At 39.2% G+C, this 18,904-nt stretch overlaps 1 protein-coding gene across 7 annotated transcripts in view; it reads left to right on the top strand.

Moving 5' to 3' along the window:
* The window catches only part of LOC102221896 (citron Rho-interacting kinase-like), a 42,767-nt gene that overhangs the window by 10,745 nt on the left and 13,118 nt on the right, over nucleotides 1-18,904 (top strand). For 2 of the 7 annotated variants that reach the window (XM_023324928.1, XM_023324925.1), the window contains exons 11-34: nucleotides 4,559-4,664; nucleotides 5,257-5,400; nucleotides 5,562-5,681; nucleotides 6,344-6,514; nucleotides 7,006-7,059; nucleotides 7,147-7,200; nucleotides 7,445-7,585; nucleotides 8,538-8,663; nucleotides 9,029-9,124; nucleotides 9,343-9,459; nucleotides 9,948-10,057; nucleotides 10,284-10,458; nucleotides 11,959-12,156; nucleotides 12,406-12,459; nucleotides 12,695-12,892; nucleotides 13,642-13,835; nucleotides 13,956-14,091; nucleotides 15,235-15,339; nucleotides 15,450-15,590; nucleotides 15,803-15,910; nucleotides 16,046-16,238; nucleotides 16,898-17,059; nucleotides 18,097-18,120; nucleotides 18,543-18,680. In XM_023324928.1, coding sequence (XP_023180696.1) covers nucleotides 4,559-4,664; nucleotides 5,257-5,400; nucleotides 5,562-5,681; nucleotides 6,344-6,514; nucleotides 7,006-7,059; nucleotides 7,147-7,200; nucleotides 7,445-7,585; nucleotides 8,538-8,663; nucleotides 9,029-9,124; nucleotides 9,343-9,459; nucleotides 9,948-10,057; nucleotides 10,284-10,458; nucleotides 11,959-12,156; nucleotides 12,406-12,459; nucleotides 12,695-12,892; nucleotides 13,642-13,835; nucleotides 13,956-14,091; nucleotides 15,235-15,339; nucleotides 15,450-15,590; nucleotides 15,803-15,910; nucleotides 16,046-16,238; nucleotides 16,898-17,059; nucleotides 18,097-18,120; nucleotides 18,543-18,680 — 3,065 coding nt within the window. Of the gene's footprint in view, nucleotides 1-4,558; nucleotides 4,665-5,256; nucleotides 5,401-5,561; nucleotides 5,682-6,343; nucleotides 6,515-7,005; nucleotides 7,060-7,146; nucleotides 7,201-7,444; nucleotides 7,586-8,534; nucleotides 8,664-9,028; nucleotides 9,125-9,342; nucleotides 9,460-9,947; nucleotides 10,058-10,283; nucleotides 10,459-11,958; nucleotides 12,157-12,405; nucleotides 12,460-12,694; nucleotides 12,893-13,641; nucleotides 13,836-13,955; nucleotides 14,092-15,234; nucleotides 15,340-15,449; nucleotides 15,591-15,802; nucleotides 15,911-16,045; nucleotides 16,239-16,897; nucleotides 17,060-18,096; nucleotides 18,121-18,542; nucleotides 18,681-18,904 lie in introns of all 7 variants that reach the window. The other 5 variants (XM_023324927.1, XM_023324923.1, XM_023324929.1 and 2 more) reach the window with 3 other exon arrangements.

Below are 18,904 nucleotides of genomic sequence, written 5' to 3'. Positions count from 1 at the left end.
AGCTTGGGAATGTAATTTATCTTTATGGTATTTGGCTTCTTAACCTCTGATAATAAAGCAGGAGGATGGGTTTCAGTTCTCTAGCCCCCTCCCTGGGCCGGTGCTCTCACCGGTTAATGGTGCTGGAGAGACTGCGGATCATGACAGCAGCAGCAGCAACAGAAACGGAAGAAAAAGCGTTAGCAGATTAGACAGAAAAAAAAGGCTGAGAGCTCAGATTGGGGGAGAAAATCTATTTCTATGGTTACTAACGTGATGTTTTTTTTCTCCCCTCTTCAGCCCCCACCCCCATCTTTACCAGTCTTATCTCCTCTTGTTTTCTCCCTCTTCTAATGTCTCTGTCCCTTGCTGTTAACATAACATCACTCATCTGCTAGAGCTTTTTAACTGAAGCCAGTCATTTTGTTTGCGGCGTTTGACAAAGAGAAGCCCAGAACCCTAACAATCTTTCGGTATTGTGTGGGTGCATACATATGCATGTCCACAATCTTCATTGCAATTCCAAAAAAGGGACAGGGAAATAAGCCAAGTGTCAGGCATAATGAAATGCTAATCATGTGTTTTGGGGTTTCCAGTCATGATTTATTTGCTTTTCATTCTTTTTGACCTTGATTGCCCGACTCCTCATTAGGAAAACTCTACAGCAAAAATCTCCTCCACAGCTTGCCTCATATTTCTGAGAAGCCTTCTGTTGCCTGCTGCCAAGAAATCATTGTTACATTTCATTATATTCTATGCTCATCGGTGTATCTGTAATGTGTTTGGTTTGAAGAGTTTCTCTTGTCTACTGATGATTGTGATTGACTAGAGTAGAGTAGAAAGTCTTTCTGGTCTGTCATCTAACACTTAGGTTCGGAGTATGATACGTTGACAGCTCCTTATTAGAATTCCCTGAACGATGCCAGATGGCTGGCAGGGTGTAAAAGTTTTATTCAAAGTCTCCAGAGGATAAGTTATATTCATTTAGCTGACCATTTCACTCTCGTCCAAAGCTGTAACATGGTGTAAGGTTACTCTTTAGTGAGCTTTGTTGGCAGCTAATGCCCACAGTTTTGGAGAAATCTGCTGAGGACGGTTGGAAGCTTTGATATCCTATCATTTAGTGGAGCTTTCAGACTTACCTCTTAGCACCAGTTGCCCCACTTGAATATTATAGGGGGAGGAAGTAAAACTCCTTTATGCTTCCTCCCTCCTTGTTGGCCTTTAGTAAACCTTTCAAAACAGAAAAGAAAAGAAAAATAGAGACTAAATACCTGCTACATTTAATGTTGGTTCTTTAACTAAAAAGGGCTGCAAAATACATTGCAAGTATATCATCATCACAATACAAGTGTGTGTAATATTCATATCACAAGGGACTGTCACAGCTGTAGATGTTCACATTGGATGCAAATGACATTGCCCAAAATGTTAAAGGTCGCACAGGGTGATAGACACATAGATGTGCAGCCCTAGCACAGAATGTTATATCTTCATACAACATAAGCGGACTAAGCTGAAATTGGACTTTAGTTAGTCAGGCTGTCTGTTCAGGTAGCTACTCTGCAGGCAGCTTTTTAACAAGCATGTTGATCGTAGCTTCCTAGCAGGTACTTTACCTATGGCATTGGCTGGTTCTCCTTCAGTTTTTGTACCACGGTCTTCTGTGTTTTTTGTTGAAACAATAATCACACTGCTGACGTTAGCATCCACACTTTAATGGTCGCCATTAACCGTTAACAACTTGCGTTCCGCACTCCCCACCCACAAACCCCCAAGGACCCCAGATCTAGCCCCGCCTCCCACTCCTTACATCTCACACATGCGCAGTATTCTACTTACAACTTAACATTTTTCACAGCCAGAGATTTCTCCAACCTGCTAAATGCCTATTAGCCGACTTTATTCAGTCAGCAGATAGGCAATGTGCAGCAACAGGTGAAGGAGGGCCTTTACTTCAATACTGTGTACTTCATGCAGCCAGAAAAACCTCTGTTTCTGACAATATTTTCTGACATCTCATTTTAAGGACTTGAAACAGTATAAATGCTAAAATGGAAAGTTGTTGTGGTTTTTAATCATAAAACCTTAGTATATCTTGATATTGTTTGCCAGATCAGCCCTGATCCTTGGTTTGGAGATCTTATGTATTTCACTCATTAATTCAAAATTTTCTGTAAGAAATGCTCTTTTATTATATAGACATTTAGAAGTAACAATTTTGAAAGTATAAAATGAGAGTTTAATTTAAATGAAGCAATCCTGTTCCTCATCATCTATGTTCATAAATAAGGTAAAATATTGGTAAAATATGACTGATTTTTGCCACCAGATGATGTGTGCTTTTATGGACAGGTGTTGTTTAGACTGTTTTGCTTAGTAAAAAAAAAAGGCAAATGATCAGAAATTTGCATAAAACTGATTTCCAAGACACAATTTCCCGACTATTGCTTTGTTGATCCTGATTTCTAGCTGTTGTTAGAACCTTGTGGCTTTACGTGGATTTTCTTTATATTCATATTTCTCTTGCGTCATAAATATATTCCGTGTATACACCAGATCAATGCTAATAAGCCTTAAACATGCATACCTTCCTCCTGTTCCTGTCTTTTATTGATTCCCCTCAGTAATGCGGTCTGCACTGAGTCCTCATTTATTTTTCAGCCACAGTTCAAAGAAATGACAACCACCATGTTCTTTACAGAGGGATCTAATATTTTATCTCCTGTACATTTTTTTGTATTCTTTTTTTTTTCTTTTCTCTTCTGCCTACAATATGTTAGTCGTATAGAGTTTGTACTCGTACTCATTTTCAATGTGCGGGAAGGAGTCTGAATGTTATGAGAATGATATCCGTCTTCCTTTTGACGTTTTGTCACTTGTATGAAAGATGGATAGAAAAACAATAGACCCCAACCCTGAAAACCGCAACTGGATAGCTTTTTAATCACTACAGTATTTTCTCCACACAGCCTCTTTTAACTATTCAACTAAACCGCAGTGAGATAAGTGAATTCCTAACATAATTGTGTTGGCTGCTTGTTTGCTTTCGGTTTTAATCAGGATTCCCATGAAATAAATGACTGATGTGGCATTTCAGGTTTCAGTCTTTATATAGCACAGCTCAATGTGAGTGGGTGGGGGATTCTTCTTTATATAATGTAGTGTATGCTCCATGTATTGATATGTTTCAAGGGGATCTCTCCTCACTGCAGCAAGCACAGAGAGCAGGGATTGCTTTTGTGGTGTTATTTTTAACACTGTGACTCAGGCTGAGTCAACTTTGTCAAAGATCCTTTTGCTGTGTTTGTAAACTCATTCATAAAGGCTTGTTAATTTATTTCAGAGTTGTTTTGTCTCCAGCACAGCAGATTAAACCACATCAACTGTGTGCTCTTAATACTCCAAAGCAAACAAATCAGAACGGATGAAAAATGTTAAACTCACTACAAAGTTAAAGATGGATAGAACCATGATAAACAACAACACAATCAAAATTCTCTGTCACATTATTTAGTCAGAGAAAGAGGAAATATTTCCATGCCTGCATTTCTCTTTATTTTTCTTCTCTGCAGTTTGTTTTTGTACTGAATAAACCATATTGAATAGAAAATAGATGATATTCTCTCCTCTGAAAGGCTTTCATGCATCTCACCCAAACTGTTGGCAGGAGTGTTATTGTTGGACTAGATGTGCCTCTAAATAGAAAGAACTGATTCAAGGCAAACTTTGATGTTTATTTTTGATGGTGGGTTTTGTGTCTGCATTATAATTTTTATTACAGCATTATAAAGCTTTCCCGTCATAATGTGTGTGTGTGTTCTTGCTCTTATTTAAGGGAGCTTTAACAATGATGGTGCAACAATTTCTGGACAGAATCAAGGATTGGCTGCCATCCTTATGTGACTTAGGCTGAATTACATTTACTAGGCTTGACTTTAAGCCCACCCCCAAATATCTTTACTTTAATTAATTAAAGATGCATTTAGGTTTTGTGTTTTTCTTTGCCATTACACAAACGCATAGGTCACATACCAAATTTAAATATAAACACAAACATACTTGTCAAAAGTTGAATATCAGTTAAAGTTTATTTAAACCTTTAAAATTTATAATCGAGCAAAATGTAATATAAATTGTACATCTATATGTTTTATCCCCTAGGGTAATACCAGAATATATATTTTTTTCCTCAGAAAAACAACTTAAAATAATGAGTAAATTGCATTAGTATGCATTGAACCACACAATCCAGTATATTGGTTGTTCCTGTAGTAAAATAATTTAATTAGGAGGATTGACTTTTGATTGTTTTAGAGGTTCCAACCGGCAACTCGCAGGTTACAAGATGAAGCCCTACCTCCTGAGCCACTGCCACCCCTCAGTTTATTTTGTGCTTATCCACCCGTGTTTACCTATTGGGCCGATACTGATATGCTAAAAAAGGACTAAAATCGGACGATACCGATGTTAATGCCGATATATCATGCTACTATTGAAGTGTGTTTTGCAGCTAGTTTGAAGGATCTGTGTATTTCTTCAGTCAACTAAGGACTCCCTTGATATGCTGTTATTTCAGGTCAGTGTCTGCAGGCCTCAACTCACCTGCTAAGACCAACTCTATGGAAAAGAAGCTTCATCTGAAAAGCAAAGAATTACAGGAAACTCAAGACAAATGCCATAAGGTAGGAGAGCAAAGACACGTTTTTATGTTTCATCACAGTTCATTGTCACTAAAGCATTCATTCATTCTCAACAGAGATTTGTTAAATAAAGCTTTCTTTCCAAAACTGTATTGTAAGCATCCTCTAAAAAGAAATTTCATGCGAACCAAAGCGACTAATTCCTTATTGGAAACTGTAAAATTCTGTGTGCACATTTTGGATTTTGAACAAAATCGACCCAACAATGTGGGTTTTATTACCAGACTCGTTGTGTTTATTCTGGCAGACTGGCTTAACACAGATCATAGAAGCTTATGTTTGTGCTTCAATAAGCCAAGATAATCTTTTTGTTTGTACAACATCACAGCTTTGTAATTTGCGGCATTCACGGTGGTGCGATGGGTCAGAGTAATCGCTCATAATCTGAATCAGAATAAGCTTTACCGGCCAAGTGCGAGTCGGCATACGAACATATTGCTGCTCATTTTTGTAATTTTCATTCAGTGTATGGTCATGTTTCTCAGTCTGAGCATAAAACCATGGTTTCTTTCTTTATTGCTTTAAATTTTCAACCTTCGCTTGAAGGCGAATAACGTGTCTTCTTTGCGTTAAGATGGAGCAAGAAATCTCCAGGTTCCAGCGTAAAATGACTGACCTGGAGTCAGTGCTCCACCAGAAGGATGTGGAGCTGAAGGCGTCCGAGACGCAGAGAAGCATCCTGGAGCAAGACCTCGCCACCTACATTACTGAGTGCAGTGTGAGTCATACTACCAGCTCATTCAGACGTGTTGGTAGGCTGCCGGAGAACATTTGAATGTGCTGTTGTTAAAGGGGTGATTGCTCATTCAGACATCTGTGCAGCTTTTACACCACCGACTGTGTTGATTGGACCTTGTGTTTGCATGCATGTGTCTGCAGAGCCTGAAGCGGAGCTTGGAGGAGGCACGCGTCGAGGTCTCCAGAGAGGACGATAAGGCCATGCAGCTGCTGCACGACATAAGAGAACAGAGCAACAAGCTGCAAGAAATTAAGGAACAAGTATGTCAAGGGGGAGGAAGAAAAAAAAGAGGTTTCATTTTCCCACTCACAACATTGGAATCTTTTCCAAGTCTACTGTAAACTTTCAGGGTTTATTTTAAGCCATATTTGATAGCAAAGTGAGTGAGGAAGCAGTGAGATATTTCCCCCTCTGTGTGTCTGTTGCACAGACGGGGCTTCCCCTCTGGGTGGCCGACACTCATAAAGGTCATCAGAGCAGATGGCATCCCTGCAAGGTTCAAAACATGAGCAATTGACCAAGAGGTTCTCCCAGCCACCATACAGGGGGCAGGGAGACACCCAGTAATTACACTGGCTTGAACACACCAAGTCTTCATCAGACTTAACAGATCATCAGATGCATGTAAAATATGCAGAGGCAAACCACAAATAACTACAATCTGAATCCATATAGATGTTCCATTAGTAAATCAGCTGTGTCTTTCACTGTCGTAAATTTATGGAAATCAATTGTTCATAAATTAACGTTTGGACTCTGCCCCGCTTGAAATGATCCCATTATTTTATTTCTTTTTTTATTAGAAAACAAATCTGAAAAAAGGAATGATCTCAGGACCCATTGAAAAATTTTTTTTTGCGAAATGAACATTCACATCTTCAACTCCCCTCGTTATTATTCACCACCGTGTGCTGCTCCTCAGGAGTACCACGCCCAGCTGGAGGAGATGCAAGTGACCATCAGGCAGCTGGAAGAGGACCTTTCAGCTGCAAGGCGTCGCAGCGACCTCTACGAAGCCGAGCTGAGAGACTCCAGGCAAACAAGCGAAGAACTTAAACGAAAAGCAGTGGAATACCAGCAGAGAATCCAAAAGGTTTATTTACTTTTTTATCAAAGCAAACTAGATCTGTAGATTATCAAAAGCATCCTCATTTTTAAATCCTTGTTTTCCCTTCAGTTATTTGCACAACTTTATGTTATACCCATTATATCAAACTACTGTTTGATATTTGCTTATTGTGCAAATGAAACAATCCAAATTAAATGAAGGTCTTCATCGTGTCGAGCATTGGAGCAAAACTGCAGATCCATGGTGTTTGCTTTCCCCCCAGTGCTTGAAAGCTCTTGGATTAATTCAATATAAACTAAAAGTAGTTTATAAGAACAAAACTACTCTACTGTATTGATAGTTGTGGATACATTTCTGCTGGGTAATAAATATAGACATTCAAATGATAAATTTCACTAAAATCCACCTATGAAATAACACAAGCTTTGTATTTCTCAGAAGTCCATCATTTAACAGTAAGCTGTGTTCTCAGTGAGGAAATGTTGACTAACCTGTCTAGGGTTACTCGTTTTCAGGCTAAAGAGCAGGGAAAAGCTGAAGTGGAGGAGCTTCTTTCCAAACTTGAGAAGGTAAATGAGGAGTCAGGCTGCTGTTTATTTTTGCAACTCTACAGTTATCAAATTTGATCAGTAAAGTCACTCTTTGCTTTCTTGTAGACCAACTCTGAACAGCAGGTGAAAATCCAAGAGCTCCAAGACAAACTGTCTAAGGTAAATTTACCTGTATTGTTTCCCTTTTCTGAAACAAAGAACACATGTTTGTGGCACTCTGCAAAAATGTAGGGATCCAAGCAGCTTTGTCCGATTTGCAGTGTGCTGTAGAACTTGGTTTATTCACATGAGTAGCTTTTAGTTTCTTTTTTCTTCGACCTCCATGGGTAAGGTTTGGACGAGCACATCAAGATGCTTGTCTTGGGACACATTAGCAGCCTTTGACCTTCTGATTTTTCCCCAGGCAGTGAAAGCGAGCACAGAAGCCACGGAGCTGCTGCAGAATGTCCGACAGGCCAAAGAGCGACTGGAGCGGGATCTGGAGCGCCTGCGGGGGAAAACCGACTCCAGTGATACTTTAAAGCGTCGTCTGAGAGAGACGGAGGTACCAGCCTAAATCTGTATGAACTACACAGTGCCAAGCATTACTTGGTTGGAGAAGGCGAGCAACAGTCAGAAAGGAAAGCTGAAAGCCATTTGAGAACTCTTGAGGAAGTGCAGAGATTGACAGGTCAGGTTGAGGAATCTAGAAAGATGAAAAGCCAGCTGCTGTTTACTCCACAAAGCTGGCATGTTTTGATTAGTGACTAGAAGAAGTCATTGTTAAAAAAACCCCCATAAAAACTCCTAGCGGCCGTAAGCCATTTAGAGCCACAGCAAACATGGCAGACGATTTTCTAGCCAGATAGGATGATTATGGTCTTTCAAGGTTTGTGTGTTGGTCTCTTATCCCAATTGGAATATAACAAAGTTTCTGTTTATATTATGACGAGTTGTGAAAAAGTTCAACGGGTCTTTAAACCTTTCCAAGGCACTGTATTAAGGTAGATATGGATTTAGAATTTTATCACAGTATTTTATGATACCTTTTATTCTTTTTTTTTTATGTAACTTCAAGGCACAGCTTTTGTAGCGCCACAAACACAAATACTGTGTTTGGAAAACATTCCTATTTGAAACAGGCTTCTTCAAGACGCCACTTACAGAAGTGTGATTTATATCACTAAACTGCACATTGGGACTAATCCTATTTTTGAATTTACTGACTTCTCCACTATGGAACAAAGAGCGGACAAAATAGTAAAAATAACATTTTAGTGATTTTTAAAAAAAATTTTTTTACAGTAGCTGAAATTTATCATAAGTCAAAATTCTTTTCATGACAAAACATTTTTGAAGATAAATGGTAGATAGCATGATAAATTCCCACTGTTACGCTGCATAACAAGTTTCTTCCACTGTTTTATTTTTTGTTTACTTTACATTCTTCTGTGTCATCATCACTACTTTTCTGTGCACTTACTTTTTCTGCTGGATTCTTCTTGTTGTGTAAGCAGGAGGGCAGGAAGACCCTGGAAAACCAAGTAAAGAGGCTGGAGATGGTCGAGCGTCGGGAGAATAAGCTGAAAGATGACATTCAGACCAAATCTCAGCAGATCCAGCAGATGGCCGAAAAGATCCTGGTGGGAGAGCCTTAGATTAAAGCTCATTAATACTCTTCACTACTCCACCCTTAATTTCCCCACTGCCCTACGCCTTCTAACCCCATAATGGTCAAGGCTCAGCCATTAATGGATGTAGGAAATGGACGTAGGGAGCCGAGGCTCGCAGATAGTTTGAAAAGATTTGGTGTTACGTTTATGGATTTTACCATTTTCAGCATGAACAGGCACCGCTACAGTCAGCTTGTGGATTTCCAGCTTTTTAATGCAAGTTTCTTTCTTTGTTTTATTTCTCCTGTAATTTTGAGTGAGAGTGGATTTATTAGTTGATTGCTCTGTCTTAATTGTTACTGCCGATTTTATTATAATGTTCATAATTTCCCCAGGAACTGGAGGAGAACCTGAGGGACGCCCAGTCAACGGCTCAGAGGATGGAAACTCAGCTGGTTCAGAAGGAGAGGCTTTATGAAGATAAGATCAAGGTGGGTCAGAAAATCCTCTTCTTTTCAGGTCTAAAATTTTCAATTAATGACGCTGTCACATGTTTTACAGCAAAACCTGACAATGCTCTATTTATAGTTTCCACCCCAGGTTTCATAGTTAAACCATAAAGTATGTCTTGTAGTGGGTTATAAATTAAGCGTGAGCATCTCTGATGTAATCTGACTAGTCTCCTATTTTCCGGCTCTGACTGATCCAGGTCCTGGAGTCCCAGATGAAGGCAGACATGTCTGAGAAGGAGAGCCTCGAGGCAAAAAGGGCACAGCAGGAGGAGGAGTCGAGAGAGAATTGCAAACTAATCAGCGAACAGAAAGCTGTAAGACAACAAAATCTTTCTCTAATTTTTTATTGAAGTGGATTCAGAAGTCACTTATGTCTGCTTAGTTAAGACCTGCATGTGCTTAACTTACCTATTTGGGAACATCTAATGATTTGGTTGTAAGATTATGTCTTCAGATATTTAATTTGGTTAATTTTTTATCGCCGTTTAGCTGGATTGACAAGTTAATTGGCAGAATGGTTCTTGTTGCTCAACACAGCCCGGGTTTAAGTTTTAATCTCGTTAATGTGTTAGCCTGGAAGCCGTTAAGAAGCTTCCCCAGATCGTCAACTGCTAAATGGACTCAAATAGGATTTTGTAAATGTTTAACATTATGCTAACTTTAAACAAAAATGTGCTGGCTAATTATCTGCTGTCATTCTTTTATGACTTCTATGCACAAACTGATCAAGAAACCTATTGGGTGAGTGGGTTTGTCAGACGCTGATGGGCTGGGCGTTAATTGCATCCCTGCTCTACTGCAGACCATCAATGCCATGGATTCCAAGATGAAGAACCTGGAGCAGCGCATCGCTGAGCTGTCCGAAGCTAACAAGCTGGCTGCCAACAGTAGCATCTACACCCAAAAGAATATGTGAGTGAACAAAGCGTCCAGTACATTCTGTTCTCCCGGAGATTTTTACTCTGGTGTCTTCACTAGTATACTCCTAAACAATGCTGGACTTTATCATTTCAAATATTGAACTCAGAATTCTCATTTGAGAATTTTTGCTATGTTTTTTTTTTTTTAAGACATTTTTCTTAAGAAATGAGTCAACCAAATAAATAATAGCCACATTCGTGTTTCCTTTTCTTGGCAGGAAAGCCCAGGAGGAGATGATCTCAGAACTTCGTCAGCAAAAGTTTTACTTGGAGTCTCAAGCAGGCAAGCTAGAGGCTCAGAATGCCAAACTGGAGGAGCACTTGGAGAAAATGAGTCAGCAGGAGCAGACCAGGAGAAGCCGGCTGATGGAGCTGGAGAGTCGGCTGCGGGAGGTAAGGCAACAGGAGGCAAAACAGTGCTAAATCTGTAAGCTCAAGATTAAGTCATTCACTTAAACCAGGACAGAATCCAGCCTTGCATCATGACAGGATTAAGGAGCTGATCAGCTAGTCTGCTTCTGTAGCTTTCATGTAAATGTAGCAATAGATAAAAGTCTAGAAAGAAATCCCTACTGTAAAAAAAATCAGTTTTATTGGCCAGATTTTAACAAATGAGGAAGGAATAAAAATCAAACAACACTGGTTTGATTGTTGGGGAGACTGGTTTGTAAGATACACGTACAAATAGTACAAGCAGTACTCTCCTAAAATGTTACATTTGTCCTACACTGAGATATGTATCCTAATACTCAGCTGTTTATTTTTCTGTACAGTTTGATAAAAAGGTCGCTAATTAGTCTCCTCCTCTATTTGAGAGCTTGTCTGTAGATGTTGCTGACGGACAGCCTGCTGTCATGTTTCTGCCTTCTCGCACTCTACTGAGACACGATACACAGCCTGGCACTAAATACTCACCTCGCTGTCCTTTAGCTTGCAGACAGATTTTCTCTGCCCTCTCTCAGAGGAAACAGTAGGATTCTAGTCTGGAAAAGATTTTTGTCGCTGAATTCTGACGTTCTGATTTTGTAACGTTCTGACCCACCAATAGGGATTTTAGAGGATTACTTTTTAGGAACTATATTTAAAAGAATTTAAAATATTTCTTAGCCTTTTCTTCTTTTATTTGTTTAAATTATTAGCAGAGTCAGTATCCAATCATGTACTTGCGAGAGGAGTCTCTGTTTTTAAATGAACAAAGCCCTATTTTACAAAGACCAAACGATAGGAGTTTTTATTTTACACTCCATTGATTGTCCTGTACTAGGAATTATTACATTTGATAATTGTAAACCTCAATCAACTTTGAGATTTCAAGCAGACTGTACGGTAATCTATTCAGCCTTCCTGTTATCTCCTGGTCAGTTTGTTTCTTTTTCAATTTACCAGACTGTCCTAAAAGCAGAAGGCTTGTCATTGTACACAAAAAGTTGGGTAAATAAAAGCCCAATTCAAAAGTGCAAGATGACCAGTAACCAGTGAAGGATAGTTCTGTTTTTCTGAAGGAACAGCCGGCATGCCTTGTTGTTTACTTTTACTTTATATAGTTATTTAAGTGTTTTTAAAGCTGAATAAATTTTGAAAAGGGAAACAGAATATAGAGACAAATATTCATTCATTTCTTTTCCAAATTTTTTCTGTATCTTAAGTTATATCCATCTATTCATGTTTCAAATTTTCATCCAGTTATCCACCTGTCAGTTTTCATCCATCCTCACACACACATCATTCTTTGTCTGTCTGTCCTCTTCACGGTGTGGTTTTTCTGCAGGTTTTGTTTTTTAAGTCAGAAACAGTAGCGGTATCTGCCATAAATTCATGAAACCTGCTGAAAAGAACAGAAAACAATGGAAATTTGAGTTTTTGTTAAAAAAGGCTTACTTCTTTCCCATGCAGATGGGCCTTGAACATGAAGAAGAGAAACTGGAGATTAAGAGACAGGTGTCAGAGTTGACCTTGTCTCTTCAAGAGCGTGAGTCCCAGATCAGTAGCCTGCAGGCTGCACGCCTCGCCCTGGAGAGTCAGCTGCAGCAGGCGAAGACGGAGCTGGAAGAGACCACTGCTGAGGCAGAGGAGGAAATCACTGCACTGAGGGTAAGAGACACTACTCCAAGCAGACAAGCACAAGATCTCATAAAGTTGCTCCTCAGTAAGTTTGGTATAGAGAGGACGAGGCAGGCAGATATCCTGCAGCAAAATGCCTCGGGTCCTTATCCATTATGACAACTCAGAACCATGTAAGCAGTTGTAGGATAATTTTACATTGGAACACCATTTATTAAAAGAAAAAATAGTTACATAATTTCACATTGTATATCTATTTTTGTCATCTTTTTTCTGCAGAACCACAGAGACGATATTCAGCGCAAATTTGATGCCTTAAGGGACAGTTGCTCAGTAAGTGCTGACACTGCCTTTATTTTCCTCTTTTCTGATCACAACTATCAAACGTTTGCCATAAGATTTGTGCAGCATGTTTAAAAAAATAACTAATCTACTAGGGACCTCATTACAGATACAAAATAGTTGTGGTGCATTGAGTTACATTTTAGCACAGCAACAAAAAATATTTATGTATTATGACCACTTATCTGTATGGGTTTAACACCTCCACCTGTTTGTTTTGCCTCAGGTGATCACTGACCTGGAGGAGCAGCTTACGCAGCTGAGTCAGGAGAATGCTGAGCTGAACCGCCAGAACTTCTACTTGTCAAAACAGCTCGATGAAGCGTCGGATGAGAGGGAGGAAAAGATGCAGCTCAGCCAGGAGGTGGACCGCCTTAGGAGGGAGGTGGCTGACCGGGAGATGCACCTCAACAACCAGAAGCAGGTTAAATGAGAGCAATTAAATTGTTTAACAGCTTGTCCCGCAGCCTTAAAAAGTTTTAAATTCACATATCTAAAATCAAGGCCATAAAATGTTTTAAATTTAGTAATAAAAATGTAATTTGGCCTCAAATATGACTGTCACAGGTCTTAAACTTTGTTGTGGCAGAACTATTTATTGTTGGGAATGTTTTGTAAGGCAAACGTTTGAGTCGCACGCAGACATCTTCATTGTATTCTGTGACTCAAGGCGGTTGACGCTACCGCTAACTAGCTGCTAATAAACCCTTGTTAGCTTTGTTGCGTCTATCATCTGTAAATGCAAATTTATCTGCAGTTCATTAAATTACATCCATCTTTGCCACTAACTCACTTCTTTTGCCAACCCATACATATATATTATAGATGTACAAGCTTCTTTTGTACATTTGTTGCGATAAATTTCATTCGTGATGGTCTTAAAAAGTCATGAATTGGAGTTGGTCAAATCTGCAGGAACCACCACTTAACATGGTGTGGATTTCAATCCAGGCTGGCGAGGAATGAAATGTATTTCAATTTTTTTTTTAAATTTAAATTATACATTTAGACAAAAAAATTATTACTAGCAAGCTAAAATACTCATTCAGTGTCAGTAATTTTGTTGTAACATGAAAACCTTGTGAGACATAACAGCGTTTAAAGCGAAAGTAAAGTCAGAACAATGGCATAATATTGACAAACCGTGTTTTTCTCTTAAATTTATGCTCCCAGAACATTGAGACATTGAAGACAACATGCAGCATGCTGGAGGAGCAGGTGGTGGAGCTGGAGTCTCTGAACGATGAGCTGCTGGAGAAAGAGAGACAGTGGGAGGCATGGAGAGGAGCTCTGGAGGACGAAAAAAACCAAGCAGAGAGACGGACCAGAGACCTGCAAAGACTACTGGATAATGAAAAGCAGAACAGGTAAAACAGTTTGTTTTTTTTTTTAAATTCACATTAACATACAATTTGATAATGTCATTCTCGTTATATATTAGATTTTTCAATGTTGCTACTAGACAATCTTTTTGGTTCTGATCACAGGCTTCGTGCAGAGCAGCGCAGCACCGAGTCTCGTCAGGCAGTGGAACTGGCTGTCAAGGAGCATAAGGCTGAGATACTGGCGTTACAACAGGCTTTGAAGGAGCAAAGACTGAAAGCTGAAAGTTTGTCTGACACTGTAAGTATGTTGTCTGTCTTCACTTTATTCACTTCACTATATTCCTTATGGTCTAGATTTATTTCTAAACCATACACAGTTTATATGACAGATGCATACAAATGCTGTGCCTGTAGGAATAGGGCTTTTGTGGATGCATTTGAGCATTTCCCTGTTGGAATACCACAACATGTCCCAAGTTTTACTATGGAATATAAACAATCAGCCTCAGAAGAAAGATAATTGATTCAGATGTTCAAACACAACTTACGAACAAACAAAGCTTTTAACTGGCAATATCTGGAAGATAAGTGAACACTAGTTCGACAGATGTTTGCAGCTGCTCACAGACATGAGTCAAATATCTTCTAGAGACATTTTTTAGTCTCCAGAAGTCAAGTATTGTGTTATTTTTAACTCCCTGACAAAGTAAATCGAAGAACAGAAGTGACTCTGAGTGTGTATTGCTTTACGTTTGAAACTTTGGGCACAGTTGTAGTTGTTCAGACAGGACAATGATCGCTAACTCATCAAAACTGGTTCCAGAGTGAATGCAACCAGGATTGGGCTAGTGATTTTTATGGATAATTTAAAATATTGTGAATTAAATGTACAAACAGTCTGTGCCAGGAAATTCTTCATTTTATGTGAGCTCATTTCTAATTAGAAAAGTGAATAAATATCCAGCCAGAATTATGCTAGAGGCTTGTTGAAGGCAACATAAAGCATGTAGTTCTTCTGTCCCTTTCCAAAAGACATTAATCTAATATTTTAGGAAAAACTATCCCCCATTGTTGTCTTTGTCCTGGAAATACCTTTTAGCTTAATTTTTATGATCAAAGTGATCTGATAAATGTGCAGTCAATTATTCCGTCTTGTGAGCAAATTCATGTTCATCATTTAAATACAACAATAAACTATTTTCATATGACCATATTATGACTACCTGCATCAGAATACGTCAGTATTAGGTCATTATAATGTGTAATCTTCCAGTGTGAACTTCCGGATCTTCTCCACTTTTGTAACATTTTTTTATCTTTGTTATGAAATTTAGAAGCTCGGATCTTTCGAACAGACGTTTTCTTTGGTATCGGTAAATTTAGCTTTGTCAGCCATCGTAGCTTTCTTTCGTGAAACATGTTTGACTGGCTTGTGTCACAGCTCAACGATCTGGAGAAGAAGCACGCAATGCTGGAGATGAACGCTCGCAGCTTGCAGCAGAAACTGGAGACTGAGAGGGAACTGAAACAGAGGCTGATGGAAGAGGTAGAAAGTCATCAGCAATTAACCAGAGCAACATGCCTGTACCTATTAAGATCATTGATTTGAAAGGTTTTGTTTTAACTGTATTTTGTGATTGACGGTCCCCCCTCCAGCAAGCGAAGCTGCAGCAGCAGATGGACCTTCAGAAAAGTCACATTTTCCGTTTGACTCAAGGCCTTCAGGATGCCCTGGACCAAACAGACATGCTCAAAACTGAAAGGACAGACCTGGAGTACCAGCTGGAAAATATACAGGTGCTCACTATTGTACCTTTTCAGAAAAACGAAATGTGATCCCCTCTGGAGAGGAAGACTTTCCTAATTATTAAATACATTATCCACAGCGAAAAGTGTCTCAGTAGAGCGATGATAATTATAAATCCTGATTAGTTTTCCCACACAGACTTCTTTTCAAAGCAGTCTTTTGAGGCATTTCCTTCTCTAAGCCTCTGATTTCCGTACTACAGGCTGTGTACTCTCATGAGAAAGTAAAAATGGAGGGCACCATCTCCCAGCAGACCAAACTCATTGATTTCCTGCAGGCCAAAATGGACCAACCCACCAAAAAAAAGAAGGTACAGGAAAATATTTCAGTTTACAGAATCGTACCTCGATCTCAATCAGCTTTAGCTTAAAAACACAATTATAGTAAACAGTGTTCTGGTCATGTGATAAATTAATAAGTGGGTTACCATTTCTCCTCTGTACAGGGTATCTTTGGACGGCGGCGTGAAGATGTAGGCACCACTACTAATGGCGCTCTGGCTCAACAGGCCCAGCCGGCGGTCCCCATGCCGTACGGTGACATGAAAATGGCCTTGGACAAGGAGCGCTCTAGGTGTGCAGAGCTGGAGGAGGCGCTACAGAAGATGAGGATAGAGCTGCGCTCCCTCAGAGAAGAAGGTACCAGAGCAACATGCCTGTTGGCATCTTTAAAGCTCTGGGCTTTACTTCATACTTCATGATACTAGTAATGGTAATAATAGCAGTAATAGGATTAATAGTAGTAACAATTATGTCTAAATAAAAATCAGTTCTAAATTATTGCAAATTATGGAAAAAGTTTCATCTTTCTTTTGGTTCTACGTCCCATTCTCTTGTTCTCACTCTCCTCTTTCCTACTCCCTCTCATTAATTGCACATACTTATTACAATAAAGTTAATAATTTATAGGATATAATTATGTCATTACAGGACAATTTTTTATGTCCCACTCGAACACCATTAGAAATAGTTTAGGAAGTGCTACATTTATGATTTGCAACATTAATTTCTAGTATAAACAATGTTTTCTATTGCAACCTCTTAAATTAGAATTTTTTTATGGATGGTTATTATTGTTTATTTTAATGCTAAATAATGCATTGTTGATTGTCCAACTTAAGTTACGGCTTAAATTTTACAACTTAAATTTACTGACTGTTTATTTTACTACAGTGTATCTTGGTAGCATTTAAAAAAAAAAAAAAACCTAAGAAGGCTTATTTCAAACAGTTTCCCAATTTCTTTTAAAGGTCACAAATTCCTGATCTTATATTGTTTATTTGCATCTGGTGTCCCAGCGGTTCATTTCAAAGCCCAGGAACATGTGGCTCCTTCCACACCAGCCCAGGCTCGACACCAGATCCTCATGTCGGCCATCGTCAAATCTCCAGAACATCAGCCCAACCCCAGTAGCCTGCTCAACCCCTCCACTCGCTGCAAGGAGACGTCTACACCTGAAGGTTAGTCAAACAAAACATAACCAAATAGATAAACAAACAGTGTTGATCTCTTACTCGGCGTAAATATGAGGCATGAATTTCTTGTACTGAGGTTAATGTGTTTCCCCTCTCAGGCGCATTCAACCTGACGCTAACAAATGGACTGTTTGGTCACCTCTTTTGTCCGTGTCCTGTGCTGTATGTGTTCTCTCAATGGCCGTTTTCACAAAGCAAGAATTAGGCTAAACTAAGACTGCCTTGCATGATGTGAACAAAACAGTATCACATTTAATTGACTATTTATCCAGGTAAGGTTGTAACAATTTTTGCTGTATGTGACAGAGCAACAACTTCCCGATATAGGAGAAGTAGTTGCTCTCCTATATCGGGAATCAAACTCCTGGTTTTGCCTCCCACAAAAAACTGTGGTCACCCCTCACAATCCAACAAATTTAGTACATTATTGTTCTTTCCCCCCATTTTGAAACATTATCAAGAGTCTATATCTGGAGACATGATTTTAGTGCATAAATGGAAATAATTGTCTAATTATGAGTGGGATTCAAAAGTATTTATATTAAACTAAGACTTTTTTTTTAATTGTTGCAAATTTTCAGAACACAAACAAACAAGAAACGTAGATAAGCCATAAAAAAGCTGGGTTGCTTTTAAATAATCCAGGCTGTTTTCTAATTTGAAGCGAAAACACATTATTGATGCAGTCATCGCCATGAAAATTGAACCACTGCTGCTTATACCATAGCTAGGTTGCAGGTTGAGTGAATCCCAGCTACAACTGATAAACGGCTCAACAATCAGCTGGAAAATTTTCACATCAGTATAAAGAGATTGACTGAGTGAAAGAACTTTCTATATTTCGGAACAAACCAACCCAATTAGCAAACATCTAAGGATCTAACATCTGTAAGAAAATGGGCAGAATTGGTTTCTCTTGCTTTGTGATTCAGGCTCTTGGTGTCGGTGTGTTTCTGCTGGCATTTAGCTGTTGTTAGACCACTTTCTTTTTTGTGTCTCTTCCCTCTTCTCCTCTTCTTCAGAAAAGAGGAGGGTCACGTTTGAAAGTAAGTTAGCCACCATCAAACACCTGAGCTCACCTGCGATGCCAGCATGTTGCACTGTGTGGAGACGTTTCGCTATCAAAGTGTTCATCTGTTTCACTGTCTTAACTTGACCAATGACTGCTTTCTTCCTTGAGACAGGAAGATGTATTGTGTAGGACGGGTAGCTTTTTCACTCAGGAGCATTTAAATACATTTCATGCTTACTAGCATGTGCAATCTGATTTTTAATTTGACTTTTTTAAGGCTCAGTTCCAAATCCATTACTTAAAACGCCTTCTAGTGCTTGAAAATAATGCATCTGATACAAATCTTTGCTGATCCTCGCAGTTATTTATCCTCTAATGTACCACTTTGTCTCATGTCAGTAACTTCTATCTCTGCGTCCTTTTTTTTTTTTTTTCTCTCCCCTGTTTGCTTTTCAGAATTTGGTCGCCGTGTGAAGGAAAGAATGCACCACAACATTCCTCATCGTTTCACTGTCGGCCTCAACATGAGGGCTGCCAAATGTGCCGTCTGCCTGGACACTGTTCACTTTGGACGGCAGGCTGCCACTTGTTTAGGTCTGTATCGTGCTTTTCAGCGGCACAGATGGAACATAAAAATATTTCCGGGGACACTTCATTGGCAGGAAATAACAAAAATACTGGAATCATTCTTGTACAGCAGCCTTTAGATGGATTAATCTGGCTTCTTCCTTCCTGGGTAGGATCATCGGTTTCACAGCTATTGTCTTAGAAAAGACAATAACAAAGACAACAGTGTCCAAGGTGATTAACTGACTGCT

This window comes from Xiphophorus maculatus, chromosome 20, assembly GCF_002775205.1.
Source record: "Xiphophorus maculatus strain JP 163 A chromosome 20, X_maculatus-5.0-male, whole genome shotgun sequence".
In the NCBI taxonomy this organism is placed as follows: domain Eukaryota; kingdom Metazoa; phylum Chordata; class Actinopteri; order Cyprinodontiformes; family Poeciliidae; genus Xiphophorus; species Xiphophorus maculatus.
This window is presented reverse-complemented; position numbering and strand designations above follow the sequence as displayed.